Source organism: Zeus faber, assembly GCF_960531495.2.
Source record: "Zeus faber genome assembly, chromosome: 3".
Classification (NCBI taxonomy): Eukaryota; Metazoa; Chordata; class Actinopteri; order Zeiformes; family Zeidae; genus Zeus; species Zeus faber.
This window is the reverse complement of record NC_137190.1, coordinates 15,404,172-15,420,254: the sequence shown is the minus strand read 5'-3', so window position 1 is coordinate 15,420,254 and position 16,083 is coordinate 15,404,172. Positions and strand designations below refer to the sequence as shown.

At 41.6% G+C, this 16,083-nt stretch overlaps 2 protein-coding genes across 2 annotated transcripts in view; both read left to right on the top strand.

Annotated features, from left to right (window-relative positions):
* The window catches only part of galnt2 (UDP-N-acetyl-alpha-D-galactosamine:polypeptide N-acetylgalactosaminyltransferase 2), a 41,343-nt gene extending 40,612 nt beyond the window's left edge, over positions 1 to 731 (top strand). Inside the window, exon 16 of the mRNA XM_079997910.1 lies at positions 329 to 731. Within this exon, the coding sequence (XP_079854036.1) occupies positions 329 to 484 (156 nt within the window). The 3' untranslated portion in view covers positions 485 to 731. The remainder of the gene's footprint in view (positions 1 to 328) is intronic.
* A 5,147-nt stretch (positions 732 to 5,878) lies between these two features.
* Positions 5,879 to 16,083, top strand: smyd2a (SET and MYND domain containing 2a). Its single transcript, XM_079997013.1, has 12 exons — positions 5,879 to 6,098; positions 7,908 to 7,971; positions 8,584 to 8,694; positions 8,779 to 8,839; positions 10,499 to 10,626; positions 12,203 to 12,270; positions 12,762 to 12,864; positions 13,196 to 13,306; positions 13,397 to 13,520; positions 13,882 to 14,056; positions 14,331 to 14,439; positions 15,005 to 16,083. Exons 1-12 carry the CDS (start codon positions 5,926 to 5,928, stop codon positions 15,086 to 15,088), a joined length of 1,311 nt encoding a protein of 436 aa, XP_079853139.1. The 5' UTR covers positions 5,879 to 5,925; the 3' UTR covers positions 15,089 to 16,083.

The window sequence follows — 16,083 nt, the reverse complement described above, 5'->3', positions numbered from 1 at the left end:
AAACACACTTGAAGTAAAAAATGTTATGTAAAATGTACAATATATTTTAAATAGTAGTAGTTGTAATAGTCATAATTTATACCCTGTATACTTTTACCTATAATTTATCCTCTGCATAGGATTATACATATTCGGTATATTATATCTATTTGGCTATTTATTTTCTTGATTTTTGCAATGCATTAATCCTCACCGTGACAAATTCCTATGAGAACGTACATGGCTGAATAAACAGATTATGGTTGTTCTAATCCTGATTCTGATGCGGTACGTTAAATCTGTCTGCTTTACCCCCCCCCCCCCCCCCTCTCATTAAACCCTCCTCCAGAAATGGGAGCAAATCGAGTCCAACTCCAAGCTGCGCCACGTGGGCAGCAACCTGTGCCTGGACAGCCGCACCGCCCGCATGGGAGGCCTCACCGTCGAGGTCTGCGGCGCCAGCCTCAACCAGCAGTGGAAGTTCACGCTCAATCTACAATCATAGAGGGGCGCGTGGCGTCGCCCCGAGAGAGAGAGACACGCAGAGGCACGAGGCGGAGAGACAGAACAAAAAAACAAAACAAAAAAAAAAAAAACGGATAAAGACATAGGCAAAGAAAATAGGTATTTCCTCCTTTCCCTCCTCCTTCCTCACGTTCCTCGGTTTCCCTCCCGCCGGGGCCGGGGATCCGTTCTCGGCTGCGAGGCGCCACGGCGGCGAGGCCGAGGGGGTGGGAAGAGCTCACCGGAGGAAAAGGGGAAGAGTGACTTGGTTTGGGGAGGGGGGGGGGCAGGGGGAGGACAGACGGTGGTGTCGACGATGGCGGTGATCAGATGCTTTCCATCCAAACCACATACCTCAGTGTTTTCCTCGACGGTTACTGAAGCAAGTGATAGAGAAACACATGGAAGAAATATTTTCCAATGCTGGTGAAAGAGAACGAAACTCTTCTGAACGATTTTACTTTATTTGATTTTTCATTTCTTTTCAGACTTTTTATTTTTTATTTTTTATTTCTTGCTGTTTATTCTTCATAACAGTTCACAGAAGCATTTTTTTTGTTGTTTTTCTTTTTAGAAAAGCGTCTGTAGTTTGTTCTTCTGGTGGATATCTCTATTTCTACCCGGTGCTCTCTCTCTTTTTGGAATGTAAACACAAGGTTTTACGCAAGGTTTTGGGTTGCGGTTCGATGGGAGAAAGAAAAAAAAAAAAAAAAAAAATTGTGGATTGACGGAGTTTAAGTTGTAGTTTGACCCTGCACGGGACTCGGCATGAAGCTCTCCCGCCCGGCGGCTCGCTGTCTCCCCACTACTCAAGAAGCGTGGGGCGACAGGAGAGAGGGAGACAAGGAGATGAGATGGACAGGAGGCTTTGCCATTGGTTTTCCATTTTGTTTTCGTGCGCTCGGCGTCTTGCGCTGTGTGTGTGTGTGTGTGTGTGTGTGTGTGTGTGTGTGTGTGTGTGTGTGTGTGTGTGTGTGTGTGTGTGTGTGTGTGTGTGTGTGTGTGTGTGTGTGTGTGTGTGTGTGTGTGTGTGTGTGACGGCCGGACAGAGGCCGCCGCTCGCAGGTTCGACAGGGAAGTGAAGTTCCGGGAAGTGTGTGTAGGTGTGAGACTGGAGCACTGGCTGCTCCACGCTCTCCAACACTCCGCTGTCTTTTTAAAGCAACAACACAAAGAATCCATGTTAATATTGATCTGTTTTTTTTATTACTTTCTCAACAAAAACTGAACGGTTTCCGTACTTAATATTGCATTTTTTTCTTTCTTCCACCGTAGATGTAGGAAAATATGCGATTCTGTGTAATAATCAAGTGGCAGAATAGTTTCCTGTTGTTTACGTGCTTCCTTTTCTTGCTGTCCTGTTTTGTTTTTTTGTTATTTGTTGCCATGGCAGGAACTGATTTAATCATTTCACATTTTAGGGACTGATGTCTTATCAAGGGTGATGTCACGCCCCGTGGGGGGGGAAAAAAAACAACCACATTTTGTGCGTTGCTTCCCTATGTTTAACAAAGAGCCTGAGATGCTGAAAATGGCCCCTTTTATAAAAACCTGCTAATTCAAGGCCAAATTGGTTTCCAGTTCTTCTAGGGACAGGGCGTACCGCTCCACTCGGCACGATGTCCCGGCTGTGGGATATTTGGCAACCTGGGGGCAAAATATTTTGGGTGCCATGATCTTCTTCTGCTTCATTCTATGTTATGTAAAAGTTTGTTTGGCCGTTCCTGGGTTTTACTTTTGCCATATTCTGTCCCGAAGCCAGGACGAGTTCCGTTGCCGCCGTCTCGCCGTTGCCATGGCAGCAGCTTTAGTGAATTGGTTTTGATTTGATTTAGAGCAGCGTGTCACACGGCGGCTTGGAGGCACCAACCCGACAACAATTTGGGTCTGAATATTCGCAGCAGAACTCCTCCATCTCCTCCTTTTTTTTTTTTTCATCAGAGAGATGCACACACACACACACGAGTCTTAAATGGCCGAGGAATGGAAATGTTTTAGTTTTTTTTTAGTTTTTTTTACTAATTTATCATAACCCACAAGGACAGCCATGCTTTTGTTGCTTAGATTTTTTTTTACCTTGTAATTCCAAGCATACTCCAAACAGACATATGGGTAATTTGATTTTTAATTTTATTTTTTTATTTTTTTATTTTTTTTTCCCTTGAGGAAATGGCTTAGTGGTTGTGTTGCTATAGCAACCAGAATCCTGCCTAAACCAGGTTTAGTTCACTTCTAATGTAGAGGGATATCTAAGTTCCAATAGTGATTATTCTTTTTCTCAAATGTATTTGTAAGTACTATGATATTGTAAGTTATTTCTTTTAGTATAAGTAAATTGTAACCAGCAAATTCCTGAACAAGGGTCCAAATTTTCAACAGCTTTGTTTTCTGGTGTCGATTGGGCATGGATGACATGTAGAACCTACTGAATGACTCCAAATGTAGAAATACTATTCATCTGGTAATGAAGGAAAGTTCCAAAAGAAGAAGCTTTCCACTACAGGCCTAGTTTTACCTTTCCTTTTAGGGCTCTTCTATTATCTGTTTCTTTTCCAAACAATGAATTCCCGAAAATTGATGTAAAACTAGGTGATTTCTGTTACATTTGGCTCCAGAGCAGATTTTTGACAAGTTGCTATTTGGCAGCTTTCCCAAATCCCCAGGTCCAAAAGTGGAAGACATTTTTGTTCATTCAAAAATTACAGAAGCTGCCAATATAACAATTAAGTGTCCAAGTGTCCGGATGCAAAGTTCCAAATTGAACCAAAAACAACCAAGCTGCTGACCATGGCACGACTGTGTGCAAGAATATCGATTAAAGCCTTTTCTTTTTAAATTGATCTTAACCTTTAAAGGAAAAGTTTTATTTTGTATTTTTTTTTTTTTAATAATGCTAAAAAAAAAAAAAAAATCATAATTACACATCATTAAGTCCAGTACTACATTTTAATTAGATGATCAAATGTTTACATCTTTAGCACAATGTGCCAAAGTTTTTTCTTGTCTTGTCTTTAAGAGGAAGAACAAGGAGTGGACTGATTTGAAATGCAAACGGCAGTGTACGGCGTCGCTGCCGGCTTGAGAGCCCACATGTTGTACCTGCTAATCCTCCTTATTATCCCTCATCTCATCTCTTCTGCCCAAAGGATGGACAAGGAAGAAGATGCTCCCAGTTGCTCGTCCGGTGTCAGTTTTTACTACTGGCTACATAAAAATGTGGAGGCCTCCTAATTTGATGTAAATATGTTGCGGACATCTGCACTACGATGCAACGTTTGCAATATTTGACGTCATCCGTCAGCGTACCCATTGAGGCCATCGCCGGGTCTGCTTTGCACTATGGGGCAGGGCGGCCATGTTTTCTAAGCGACGTCGAGGAGATGGACAAACGTAATGTGAGCTGTTAATGGAGAGCATCTAATCCTCTGAGCCGATACGATTCATCCTCACTGTATTTTCAAAGGAGACAAACTTGGGGTTTTGCATTTTAAAAAAGAAAGGAGAAAAAAAAAAAAGAAAAAAAAAAAGCTTTGGTGAAACAGTGGGTCATTGCATTTACTGTTTTCCCTACACCGAGGGAGTTGCATTGTGTCGTAAATTATGACGAGAGGAATGTCCTCCCCTGCCACAAATCACTTCCTGAACATGACGATCTTCTTGTTTGTGCGAACCCGTGCATACATGTAAAATGCGGGGCTTACAAGTGCAAATGTCCAATTTTTCTTATTTTGCCAGAATTGAAAGCTCCTTGGTATAATGGTTAATATTTAATTTGGAGTTACGTGTCAGAGTTTACGCATACAATATTTCAGACCAACCAGACAAATAACAGTGGAGGAAAAAAAAAAAAATGCAACAGTGTTTTGAAAAATTCACGAACTACGATATCTTGTGTTTTCAAAGATGTGGCCTAATTAAATTACATTGGTATTTAAAACTGGAGGCAGGTGGTCTGGCATGGGTGTTGACAGATGCAAAGTGTATATGTTTGTATATACATACATGTCAATGTGTGTACAGTATGTACATATATACACACGGTGTACTCAGCCGAGGTTCCTGGATTTGTTCATGGACTGTACAGCGCTTCTGTTATTTGTTTTATAGATTGGGCAGAAATACATCTTTGAACGAGGAGAAATGATTAAATTAAATAAATACATTTATATATAACGAGTCACGTCTTTCTATGTTGGAGTATGAAGTAATGAAACACACTTGTTTCTGTCTCTGGACACCAGAGTCAAACCTGGACTAGATTATAATAAGAAGCCTATATTGCATTTCTAACTACAACTTTGACAACTATAAGTGCAGTAGTTTTTTTTTTTGTTTTTTTTAATATACCTGGTTTTATGTGGCCAGCGTGGAAAATATATACAGTGAAATCCACCTTTTTTACTGTTTTTAACAAATAGTATAAAGGTTTCACCAATCTGAAACTGTGTTTTTAAGAATCTTTAGCCGGTCTGGGATAATCAAGTCCAGATTTGACTAGTCTAAGTATTGAGGTTAGGTTATCTAGGCTTTTGATCTGGACCTGGTCCAATGTGGTCTAGATGTAAAAAGAAATTTAAAAAAAAAATAAAAAGTGAAATCTCCCTTTGTTGCATTTCCACAAATAGAAAAATCCTTTCACCAACAAACTCTAATTATAATCTAATCTACTCTAATCCAGGTTTGACAACTATAAGTACAGCTCTACTGTAGACCTGGCTATAGGTGGTCTGTGTGTACAGAAAAAAAAAAACAGGATTAATGCAATTCTTTATATAGATGGAATGCAAACAGGAAACAAAGGAATAAACATCAGAGAGAAGACAGTTGGTCAATTGTCCCAGGTTATAAGAGCAGTCGATATCGCGATCACGCCATGATAAACACACTCAGATTTTTTTGTGATCTATAATCAATCACTCCAGAAGCACCCGCACACACTTTTGGTTCAATACTGCACCCAAAAATATTGTTTCACATGTTGTGCCCTAATCTTCTAATAATATTTTAATTGGTGTATTATGAATTTTACTGGCATGTACAGGGGGTTGAATGATATTATTAGAAATTATCTATAATTTATAATTTGTATTCTATTATTTTTTTTTTTATCGAATATAAAGTGTCAACATGTGGAACAATATTTTGGATTGGCATACACTTATTTGTGTTTTTTTTTAAATTTCATTTATATTATTATTCATTCAATTAATGTATATTATAATTTATTCAATAAATGTACATCGTTTTTTTATTCAATTCATGTATATTACGTACTTTTTGGTCGTGGCGGGCTCCTAACCACTAGGGGTCAGTGCTGCGCCACTCGGCGACCTGTTGCTCCCGGAAAGGCACCTGAAGGCGGCGCAGCGCCGTCACTCCACTCGCTGCACACTGCGGAAGCGCGAGCAGCCGCACGGCGGTCCACCGCACAGCCGAGGAAGCATGAAGAACGAAGGCATCGAGGGCACGGAGCGGTTCCTGAGCCCGGGCAGGGGCAGGGGGCTGCGGGCCACGCAGCACTTCGCCGTGGGGGAGCTGGTGTTCGCCTGCCCCGCGTACTGCTTCGTGCTGACGGTGAACGAGAGGGGAGCGCACTGCGAGCACTGCTTCACCAGGTAACACCGCAGGGGGACAATATGATAGATAGTACGTTCATGACGTCATTACAATAAATGACGTCATGTATGTCATGGTGTCATGCATCATCTACAACATTATATCACCGACACGCACTCAGACAGGAGGTCACCGCTGCTGCTGCTGCTGCTGCTGCTGCTGCTGACACTCCTCTGGTTTGACCTGGTGACCCCAGTGAGACGAGGGGATGTTGGAACACTGTATTATATTCTTTCCCACCATGTCACACACAGTATATGCACGGATTTTATCCCATGATCTCCGGATGCAAACTTGCACCTTGTCCTATTTCTGGACGGTGCGAATTGGTTTCTGCATATTGCTGCGACCAGTCTCGTGTTAAGCCTGGCATTGTGAGCTGCTGGACGCGTGTTTACCTTCCAATCAGCCGAGGATAAACGGACCCAAAGAATACGGTGATGTCCGAACTTCGCCAACGGCAACGGTCTCTGTGTCCCTCTGCATTTGACCCGTCCTGACCGATGCATCGGGCACCAACTCCAGATCTAGAGCCCGCGAGGGAGGGTCCGACCCCGACACGCCTGTCTTTAGGGCGGGGAGGGAAGCGGAGCACCCCTAACCCACGTGGGGAGAACATGCAAACTCCACACAGGAAGGCTACACCGGCAGATATCTGATGTGATACACCCGTAGGGTTTCTGGTAATTGGAGGGTTGCTGGTTTGATTCCTGGCTCTTCCTTGTAGCTCATCAAAGGGCCCTTGAGCAAGACACCGAACGCCTAATTATTCCTGATGAATTGCTTCCAACTCGGACACGCTTGGTACCATCTGACTGTTTTACTAACCGCCCGTCGTCTACCCATCTTGTGGCAATTTAACACAAAGCAAAGGTGTCTTGGACCCATTAACACTTTCCAGCTTCATTATTCTACCTCTTATGCTCCCTCCTGTCTCTCTCTCTCTCTCTCTCTCTCTCTCCCCCCCTTCTTCTCTGCATCCATACTTCCCATTCACAGTCAAAGGTTAGAACGCTAAATATAGTACGACATGTGTTCGTACGGAGGGTTCAGAAGACGAGAAGGACACAGGAGTGTGAGAGTGAAGAGACAGGAGGGAGATATGTTTATTTTCACTCTCGGGCAGGAACGCCATTGCACAAGCTTCCCCACTTGCCTTTCTTTATTTACCCGTTAAAAACATTTTAGGAACTAAAACTCCAGTGCTTACCGTAGGTGTCACTCTTTCTAATATTGTCCTGCCAAAACAGGAGTAGCGGTAGATCTGTTTTGGTTTTCTTTGATTGGATACAAAGAGAAAATGCTCAAAAATCATGTGTGATTATTTTAACAAAATTGAACCTGAGTAGTGGTTCTCAGATTCACAATTGCAGTAAGGGGTTATTAAGAACAGAATCGGGTCATAGAGTCATACCTACAAATATCAAATGAGTAAAAAGTATATATGCTTACTTCAGAAATGTACACAAATTAAAGTATATAAAAAAGTTGTTTCCAGAGTCAGTACTCAGAAAAGTACAGTTACACCTCTGAATGCAGAATAAATAATTTAGCTCTAAATTCGTCCTATGGTGGTAAAGTTTAAAGTAAGTTTCTATAGGGCGGGGAAAAGTTTAGTAGGGGCCTTATTTACCAATAAAGTTTCACAGTTTGAAGAGAGAGTGAGGTTTGTATTGAAAATTAACTCTGAATCCTACCGCCAGAAAAGTACTTAATGGAGGTGCTTTGGGCACTTAACAAGTCTCGCTGTCGAGTCCCTAAAATGTCGTGTTCAAGTATAAATGTGTTGTCCCCTCATATCGTTTCAGGAGAGAAGCGCTTTTTAAGTGTGGCAAATGTAAACAGGCGTACTACTGTGATGTTGACTGTCAGGTAAGGTGTCGTCCTTTCTGTTTCCGCACATATCTCATATGACTGGTTCTCTGAAGTTATCATTCCATTTGTGTGTGTTTCCAGATAGGGCTTTTGTTTTTTTGTTTTTTTCGTTCTGTTTAGTTTATCAGTTAATGTTTACATCTATGCATCCAGTCTCACCAAAGTTTTTTTTTATTATGCATGCCAGCATCTTGTCCGGAAGTAAATTGTAAATCACTTTCGGATTTTGGTGACTGTTCTTTGAGCCTTCAAACTAACAATCAGCACCTGTTTAGGTCCGGAAACAGAAGAGAATCCCAAGGCTGCTTTTGTTCCGTACAGTTTTTGCCAATTTCTCTGTCTCTGACTGGCTTTAGTTGTATGGTACAACATTCGTGGTTAAATGCACACTTGCATCTTGATCAATCTTCCCTTTTTTTTGTCTAGTATCTGCCTCCACATAGTTTATTTATTATGCTCTTATATGCTTAGACACTTACAATTGTATGTCCTGCTGGAATGTAACGTGTGTGTGTGTGTGTGTGTGTGTGTGTGTGTGTGTGTGTGTGTGTGTGTGTGTGTGTGTGTGTGTGTGTGTGTGTGTGTGTGTGTGTGTGTGTGTGTGTGTAGAAGGCCGATTGGCCGATGCACAAGCTGGAGTGTTCAGCCATGTGTTCCTACGGGGAAAACTGGTGTCCGTCAGAGACCGTCAGGCTAGTGGCCAGAATCATCATGATACAGGTACACTAGCACCACAGCCGGAAACAAAATAATATTGAAACAGCTTACTTTACTTAAAACAGTCCGATGTGCCTTTTCTTCCAGAGAGTCACAACAGAACGCACACCTTCAGAGAGACTGCTCCTGCTCACAGAGTTCGAATCCCGTGAGTCATATGTTTGTGTACTGTGCGTGTGCTGTCTTCCAGTTGACATATTCCCTGAGTTGTAGCCCTGTGTCTATCTTTGGTTCTTGCTGAAAGCCGCCCTCTCGCTCTGTCTCTCTCATTCACACAGCTCTGTCGACCCTTTAGACTTGTTACATACGTGATATCCACATCACTCAGAGGATGGAGTGTGATTCACGCAGCTGTCTCTCCACCCCTACTACCTGTACCCCCGAGCAAGTTACTGAACTGCGCTTGTAACTTCATTCAAAAAATTTTTTTTCAGAACATCAATTCTTAACCAATATCCGCCGCCATACAGCAGTTAATGAGGAGATTCGCAAATTCCTTTTATTCGACATTTGGTTTATAACGGTTGTGTCAAAGTGTTCTCAAAGCCCCTACAACATTCTCCATTCGAGGAAATGGTCCCGCTCTCCAGGACCCATTTCCTTGAATGAAGAATGCTTTTTTTTCCATGCGCTTCTTTGCCCCTTCTTGGAAAGCACTGCACTATAAGAGGTTGATCGGTGACTTAGTTTATTAAAGAGAAAAGTGAGATCTGAGGTATTGGGGCTCAAAGAAACAATATTTATGAGACGCATGGTGATTTGGGAACGTTCCGCGTGAACTGTTATTTGCTCAGACACATTTTGCATTGGCAAGCTTTTGGAATCATTACACGGAGCTTGTCTCCTTTTCCAATGTAGTCATTGCTTTGTATCGCTTCTATAGATGCAATATGATTTCAATCAACACTGGTGTGTTAACTGTGATCCTTGTAAGGTCTTACGATAAAAGCTGTTGTTGACAGCTCAGGCGTAGAGGCAAAGGATTATATGAGAATTAACCCAGATCCCCTCTCTCTCTCTCGGCCGCCCTTGCTCACTTTCGGTCTCTCTAACTGCATATTCTGTATATTGAGAACCATTTCAACCGATAATATCCGGTACATAATACGGTCTTATAATTTGAAGGCGAGGCCCTATTGGAGCTGTTGGAACTAATCCGTAATATTTGCACGTGCAGACTTGTTGGCAGCTAAGTCGGGCAGTTTGACAGATGAGTAACCGTATTTCAGCATCAATGTCAGACGTGTGGAAGTCTTTGGCAGGAAGGACAGCATGCATATTGTAAACGGCTGATTGATAGTGCACTGTACTTCACTGCACTCATTTTGTTGGTGGTTGCCCGAAGGAAGATTCATCAGCATCTCTTTTGCTGTACAATGTGTTGTCACTGCAGGAAAAGTGACACTGAAATTCGCCCGTGTCCATAAAGAGGACTGTGCTTCCATTTTGGCCCGTACTCTGAGTGCTTTCTAGATAATAGCATTTTCCTTCTAGGTCTCCGTCCGCTCAGTCAGTCTGAACTGGCTCTGTCCCAAAAACGTTTCCTGTTTCCATTATTCCAAATTGATGACAAATTACAATGTTTCTTTCAACTTGATTATTTGGCTAGGGTAATCCTCTTTTAAAAAGCCATAAAATCACAATGGGGGGGGGGGGGGAAATGTTTTCCATCCATCGTTCATACTTTGCATCACACGCAGCACCCTCTCAGCCTCAAATCTTCGATGCGTGACGTGGTTTATTGTTGTTAACATTTTTTATTTTCTCCCCGTCTTCTCTTTCTCCCTCTCCCCTTTCCGCCTGTCAGACCTAGACAAGATGGACAGTGAGAAGGAGGAGATGAACCACATGGACATCACGGCCCTGCACCACTTCTACTCCAAACACATCATAGACCTTCCTGACGACCAGGCCCTGACTGAGCTGTTTGCTCAGGTAAAGCCCAGACCACACCAACCGTTGATGGGTTTTTTGGAAACCCAAATGTTCTCCGGATTCAAGCTTAATCCCTTAAATTACAAGTGTAGAAGTCTCTGCGTTTTTTATTTATTTATTTACTTACTTACTTACTTTTTTATTGATTGAAATAGTCTAATATAAGAAGTTACACACAGCTGACACCGCACATAAAAGCTCAATTAGAGCGTTTGACTGAAAAGACAATTCGTTTTTATTTTGCATGCAAAACATTGTGTACATTGATACATCAGCACTGCATGCAACAGTGTTATAATGAAAAGTGTGGTCATTAGTTTACGGTAGCAAGATGATAATGAAATGATAATATCCAGAAATAACAGCATGCTTTGCACAAAGTGGCATTGATCATTATGCTGTCATTGCTCATATATTTCATTACACTTTCATTGTGCTCGTGAATGGGTCGGATAACTGAGCCTTCTTGGCAGAATTCAACGGGTTAGAGAAATGTGTTTATGCCAGGAACAAGACAATATATTTCACTTTTATAACCTGTTTACTTGACTAGGGTGTCAGCACACACACTCCTTCCTGCCACCAGTCTCTCTCTCTCTCTCTCTCTCTCTCTCGCAGCCCCCCAATCTATCCCTCCCTGTCGCAGCTGTCCGCCGCTTGTCAGAAATAAACACAGAAGCACATGTTGCGCTGAATTGGAGGCCTATTTACACACCCAGAGGGACTTTCTTAACTGTTTACATATTTGGTTCAATTAACGTTGATCTCATCCGTCAGTGCTGCTGTTCATTTTCAAAATGAGGTGCCACAATTATCTTCCCGCCCTGAAGCCTTCAACATGCTGTTTTCCAGGCCACCAAATGGAAATGAAACACTGATTCCAATGAAAGTTAAATTATCTCACACTTATCCAGAGCCTCATTGGGGATGTGATGCTCAGATCACCTAGCAATTGAATATGAATATAAGAACAGCTTCTGTGTTTAATGCGTATATCATTTTTGGTCACATGACAGGGAGATTGGAGTGTTAGATCGGTCTAAGATTATTATTATTATTATTATTATTATTATTGTTAGGGGTCCAGCCCATATTTTATTATTTTTAATCTTGGTGTTTAAAATGTAAAAATAATTTAAAATTAAATTTAAAATTGAAATAAAATTTGAAATTTAAGACGTTTTTGGGGTTTTTTTATTCTCAGAAACAAGACAACGGCAGTACACACAGACATGGTTGAGGTCTCGTTAGAACCGTGACGTTTGGAGCCGAAATTAATGGAAAAACTCTTGCAATTTCGGCTTTTCAGGAGCAGGCCTCTTTGTGACATCATCATCCTTATCCGGAACTTAACTTTAACTTTTTATGATTTAAGTTCTGTAATACTCTGAAAATTAACCTCTACTGCTGAGTATTTGTATATCTAATCAAGTAAAATATGTGCAGTATGAAACAGAATGCTATTCAAACAGATGAGGCCTTTTAGAAGTAAAACACACAGCTCTTATGATCAGATAAATGGTGCCATTGAAAGTTCTTCAATCTCATTTGAAATGGTCGTTGCCTTTTATTCCAGGTCAACTGTAACGGTTTTACCATTGAGGATGAAGAACTGTCACATATGGGATCAGCTGTATTTCCCGAGTAAGTCTCTGTCATGACTCCCCTCATCATATTTTAAGTGTAAGGGCAGTGTCGTTATGTATAATCACACAAAAGCAACAACAACAAAAAATATTTTATTGTTGATTTTCCTTCCTCTCCTTTATCCTTCCGTCACTAATGATTGACTCCATTCTACTTCCATTTTACAGTTGTTATTCAAATTGATCGTAGGTTAAACGCCGGTGTTAAGACCACAGAGAATCTTCATAAACAGAACTTTCTCACTGTTTATAATATGGGATATGCAACATCATGTTCAGTATGTCTATGAACTCAAAGTAAGGACACAGCGCCCTCTGTTGGTGAAGGTCTAGAATACCTGTGTAAATAGTGTTGACTGGTGTGGAAAAATGTCAACGCGATGACGAGCCGCATCCAACCCTGGCTGATTAGGTTTTAGCAGTAAACACTCTGATCCGGTCCCTCATTGTGATTTATTTTGTTTTCTCCGTATTCCTCCCATTGTATAGTGTAGCACTGATGAACCATAGCTGTAGCCCTAACGTCATAGTTACCTACAAAGGTACGGTCGCTGAGGTCAGAGCTGTTCAGGAGATAAACCCTGGAGAGGAGGTAAGAGAACGTTGGTATTGGAATCCTGTTTCCTCAATCTTTACGCTGCTGTGTGTGTGTCGCTGTGTAAATATATGCATTGCATTTTTTTGTTTCTTGTTTCCCCAACATGTGTATTTCAGATGCGTTTTTTCTAAGTGTGTGTGTGTGTGTGCGCGCGTGTGTGTGCGCGTGTGTGTGCGCATGTGCGCGTGCGTGCGTGCGTGTGTGTGTGTGACAAATAAAGATTGTTCTTCTTCTTTATATAATTTTTTGAAGAAGAATGGATGCTTATTGGCAGCAGATGTAAATAATGTCTTGTTCTCTCACTTTTTCATCCCTCTCTTTCCAGATCTTAAACAGCTACATAGACCTGCTCTACCCCACGGAGGACAGGAACGAGAGGTTGTTGGATTCCTACTTTTTTACCTGCCAGTGTAAGGAGTGCACCACAAAGTCAAAGGTAGACCATATCCATGGGCATAAATCGGCATTTTTCACGTGGATTTAAACTCAATGCAAAGCCATACAACGTCGGATGTGCTCTTTCCAGGACATGGCCAAGATGGAGATCAGGAAGAAGCTGAGTTCAGAGCCAGAACCGGAGGAGATGCAGTCCATGGTCCGTTACGCCAGGAACGTCATCGAGGAATTCAGGAGAGCCAAGCACTACAAGAATATCCTCCTCCGCTTTTCTCCTCTTCCTCCTCTGTTTGAGCTGCTCCGCCTTCAACCCTACTCCCTCCATCTCTTTATGTGATCAATTCTAACCACCTTCGCTCTTCTGTCATTGTTTCTCGTTCTGATTATTTTTCTTTTGTTTTCCCCACATCGTCCCATGTCCTTCCACCTTTTCTACTTTCTACTATTTCTCTAAACACCTACTTACCACCTGTTTACTCTAATAGCAAATGTATTCCCTCAGTGTTTGATTTTTTTTTTTTTTTTTTTTTTTTACCCTTTATCCTTGGAAAACATTCTCTTTGTATTTTTTCAATGACCACGTCTTTGTTTGCCCATTCCTTGACTCTCTGATACCCCCCAGTGAATTGCTGGAGATGTGCGAGCTCAGCCAGGAGAAGATGGGCTCCATATTTGCCGACACAAACGTCTACATGCTGCACATGATGTATCAGGCGATGGGTGTCTGCCTGTACATGCAGGACTGGGACGGAGCGATGAGTTATGGAGAAAAGATAGTTCACCCATATAGGTGGGTTAAGCACCTGTTAACCACGCCAGTCACAGGAGCCGTGGCCCAGTTTAGCGGTAGACAGAATTTAATGGCCAATTTATTAAAATTTTGCGGTGTGCATCATCTTGCCTAAACATATTATAGTTTAATTTACTATTTTATATTGATAACACTTTGTTGAAATACTTACAGCAAACTCTTCCAGTAGTGGTTTCTGTGTAGCAGTGTGTAAACAATATCTCTTTTGCCTTCAGTACGAAGCTTGATGTATTTTTTTTTCTTTTATCCTTAGCGTACACTACCCAGCATATTCTTTGAATGTGGCGTCCATGTATTTGAAGCTTGGACGGCTGTATCTGGGGCTCGAAAAAACGACACAGGGGGTCAAGGCTCTGAAGAAGGTAACATTGCATTTAAACACTTCAACCACTTTGAAGACAGGAGGAAAGGAAACGCTTGTTCAAACTGAGATCAATACCTACCATTTTAGAGGCCAGTGGTGAGACGAAGCCCAAAGCTTCCATTTTATTTTGTTTTCCAAATACTTTCTCAGCTGCGATGGAACGTCTCGGCATTAAAATAATAATAAGAATTGTGAAATAAACTTTGTGAAATTATATAACATTTCTGAAATTGCAAAAATTCCCTTTGTCAGTTGGGTAATGTATGATTCAGTATAAAGCTTTTCACATGCACAGCCAAAGGTGTTTGCAAACAGCAAAATATACAGACAAATTTATTTTATTATTCAATTAAATAAATATCAAAAGTTACACAGGAGCAGTGTATGTTCTTGTAGGATTCCTATTTGTTGCCTAGAACTTGCAAACCGCTTTGGATGTGCATGTGCCTCTCTGAACGTCTTTGTTCTGGTCCAACGCATCCCAAGTTGATCAAGCGTTATTTGGGAACGAAATCAGCTGTGGAAATCCCTCAGGGATAGTGACACGCTCCTCTTCTCCGCAGGCGCTGGCGATCATGGAGGTGGCTCACGGGAAGGATCACCACTATGTGGCTGAGGTCAAAAGAGAGATTGAGGAGCAGAAGTGAAAAGGAGAAATGAGAAGAACGGTTTCAGGGTGAAAAGGGAGGCGCTGGGTTGAAGAAGCCTTGCAAAGCAAAAAAAGAAATTTCAAGCGCATGTTTCATTGTTTACCCCACCCCTGTCGGTCTGGTTTTATTTATTCGTTCTGTCTCTGGTAATGATAGCTTGTCTTGTTTACATCTTCGCCTGGTCCGGGATGACCTCACTTCCTGTCTCAAGTCCTGCGCTGAAAGGCGGCAAGCAATGATCAGAATAAAAGAATGTGAGGTGGACTTGGCTTACTTAATGTTATTATCAATATTGTCCCTTTTGTAAGGTTATCAAAGCATTTAAAGACATCAAGGAATCCCCGAGCATGCAAATATTTAGGGTTTCTTTTGTCGCATGACCACGATGCCAAGGATTTATTTATTTTTTGACAACCGATGCAACCATCCCAAATCCATTGTTCATTCTTTTTTTCAGCACTTCTGTTTAAAAAAAAAAGACATTGAAATGGGTTTTCACAAGATAGTTTGCCCCTTTTTCTCTAAACGAGGTCAGTTTTTGTACAATCAGCGATATTGTCCATTGTTCAAATCGGACTACACTCAGAGAGTTTTTCAGAAACGTATTACCCTTTCGCGTCCGAAGCTGTGTTCCAGGCTTTTGCTCGGGAACTCCGTTCTGCGTCTGGTGTTTTGAGTGGGATGTCAAGATTCCCCTCATGTCAAGGATGTCAACACAAACTCTTTTCGGTCCTTGAAAGTGGTGGCAACTAAATTGTGCTGCGTAGGGCCAAACCCTACAAAATCTGCATTTACTGGCTATTTGTCCAAACTGTTAAGTTATTATGAATGACCCTGTATCTGTAGAGAATGCAACAAGCAAATTGAACACAAATAAGAATTGAAGGTTTTTTGTCTGAGTAACTTTTACTGGAGCTCCAGAACATGGACATTATTTTTGATTTGAATGATTCTTTAATGGAATGTTATAACAATTAAATGAATCGGCCGAG

Bases quoted from the DNA above. Each gene is read 5' to 3' on its own strand.
- smyd2a (XM_079997013.1), top strand. From the start codon at position 5,926: ATGAAGAACGAAGGCATCGAGGGCACGGAGCGGTTCCTGAGCCCGGGC. The intron at 7,972-8,583 runs GTAAGGTGTCGT...GTGTGTGTGTAG, and splicing joins ACTGTGATGTTGACTGTCAG to AAGGCCGATTGGCCGATGCA. The intron at 8,840-10,498 runs GTGAGTCATATG...TCCGCCTGTCAG, and splicing joins GCTCACAGAGTTCGAATCCC to ACCTAGACAAGATGGACAGT.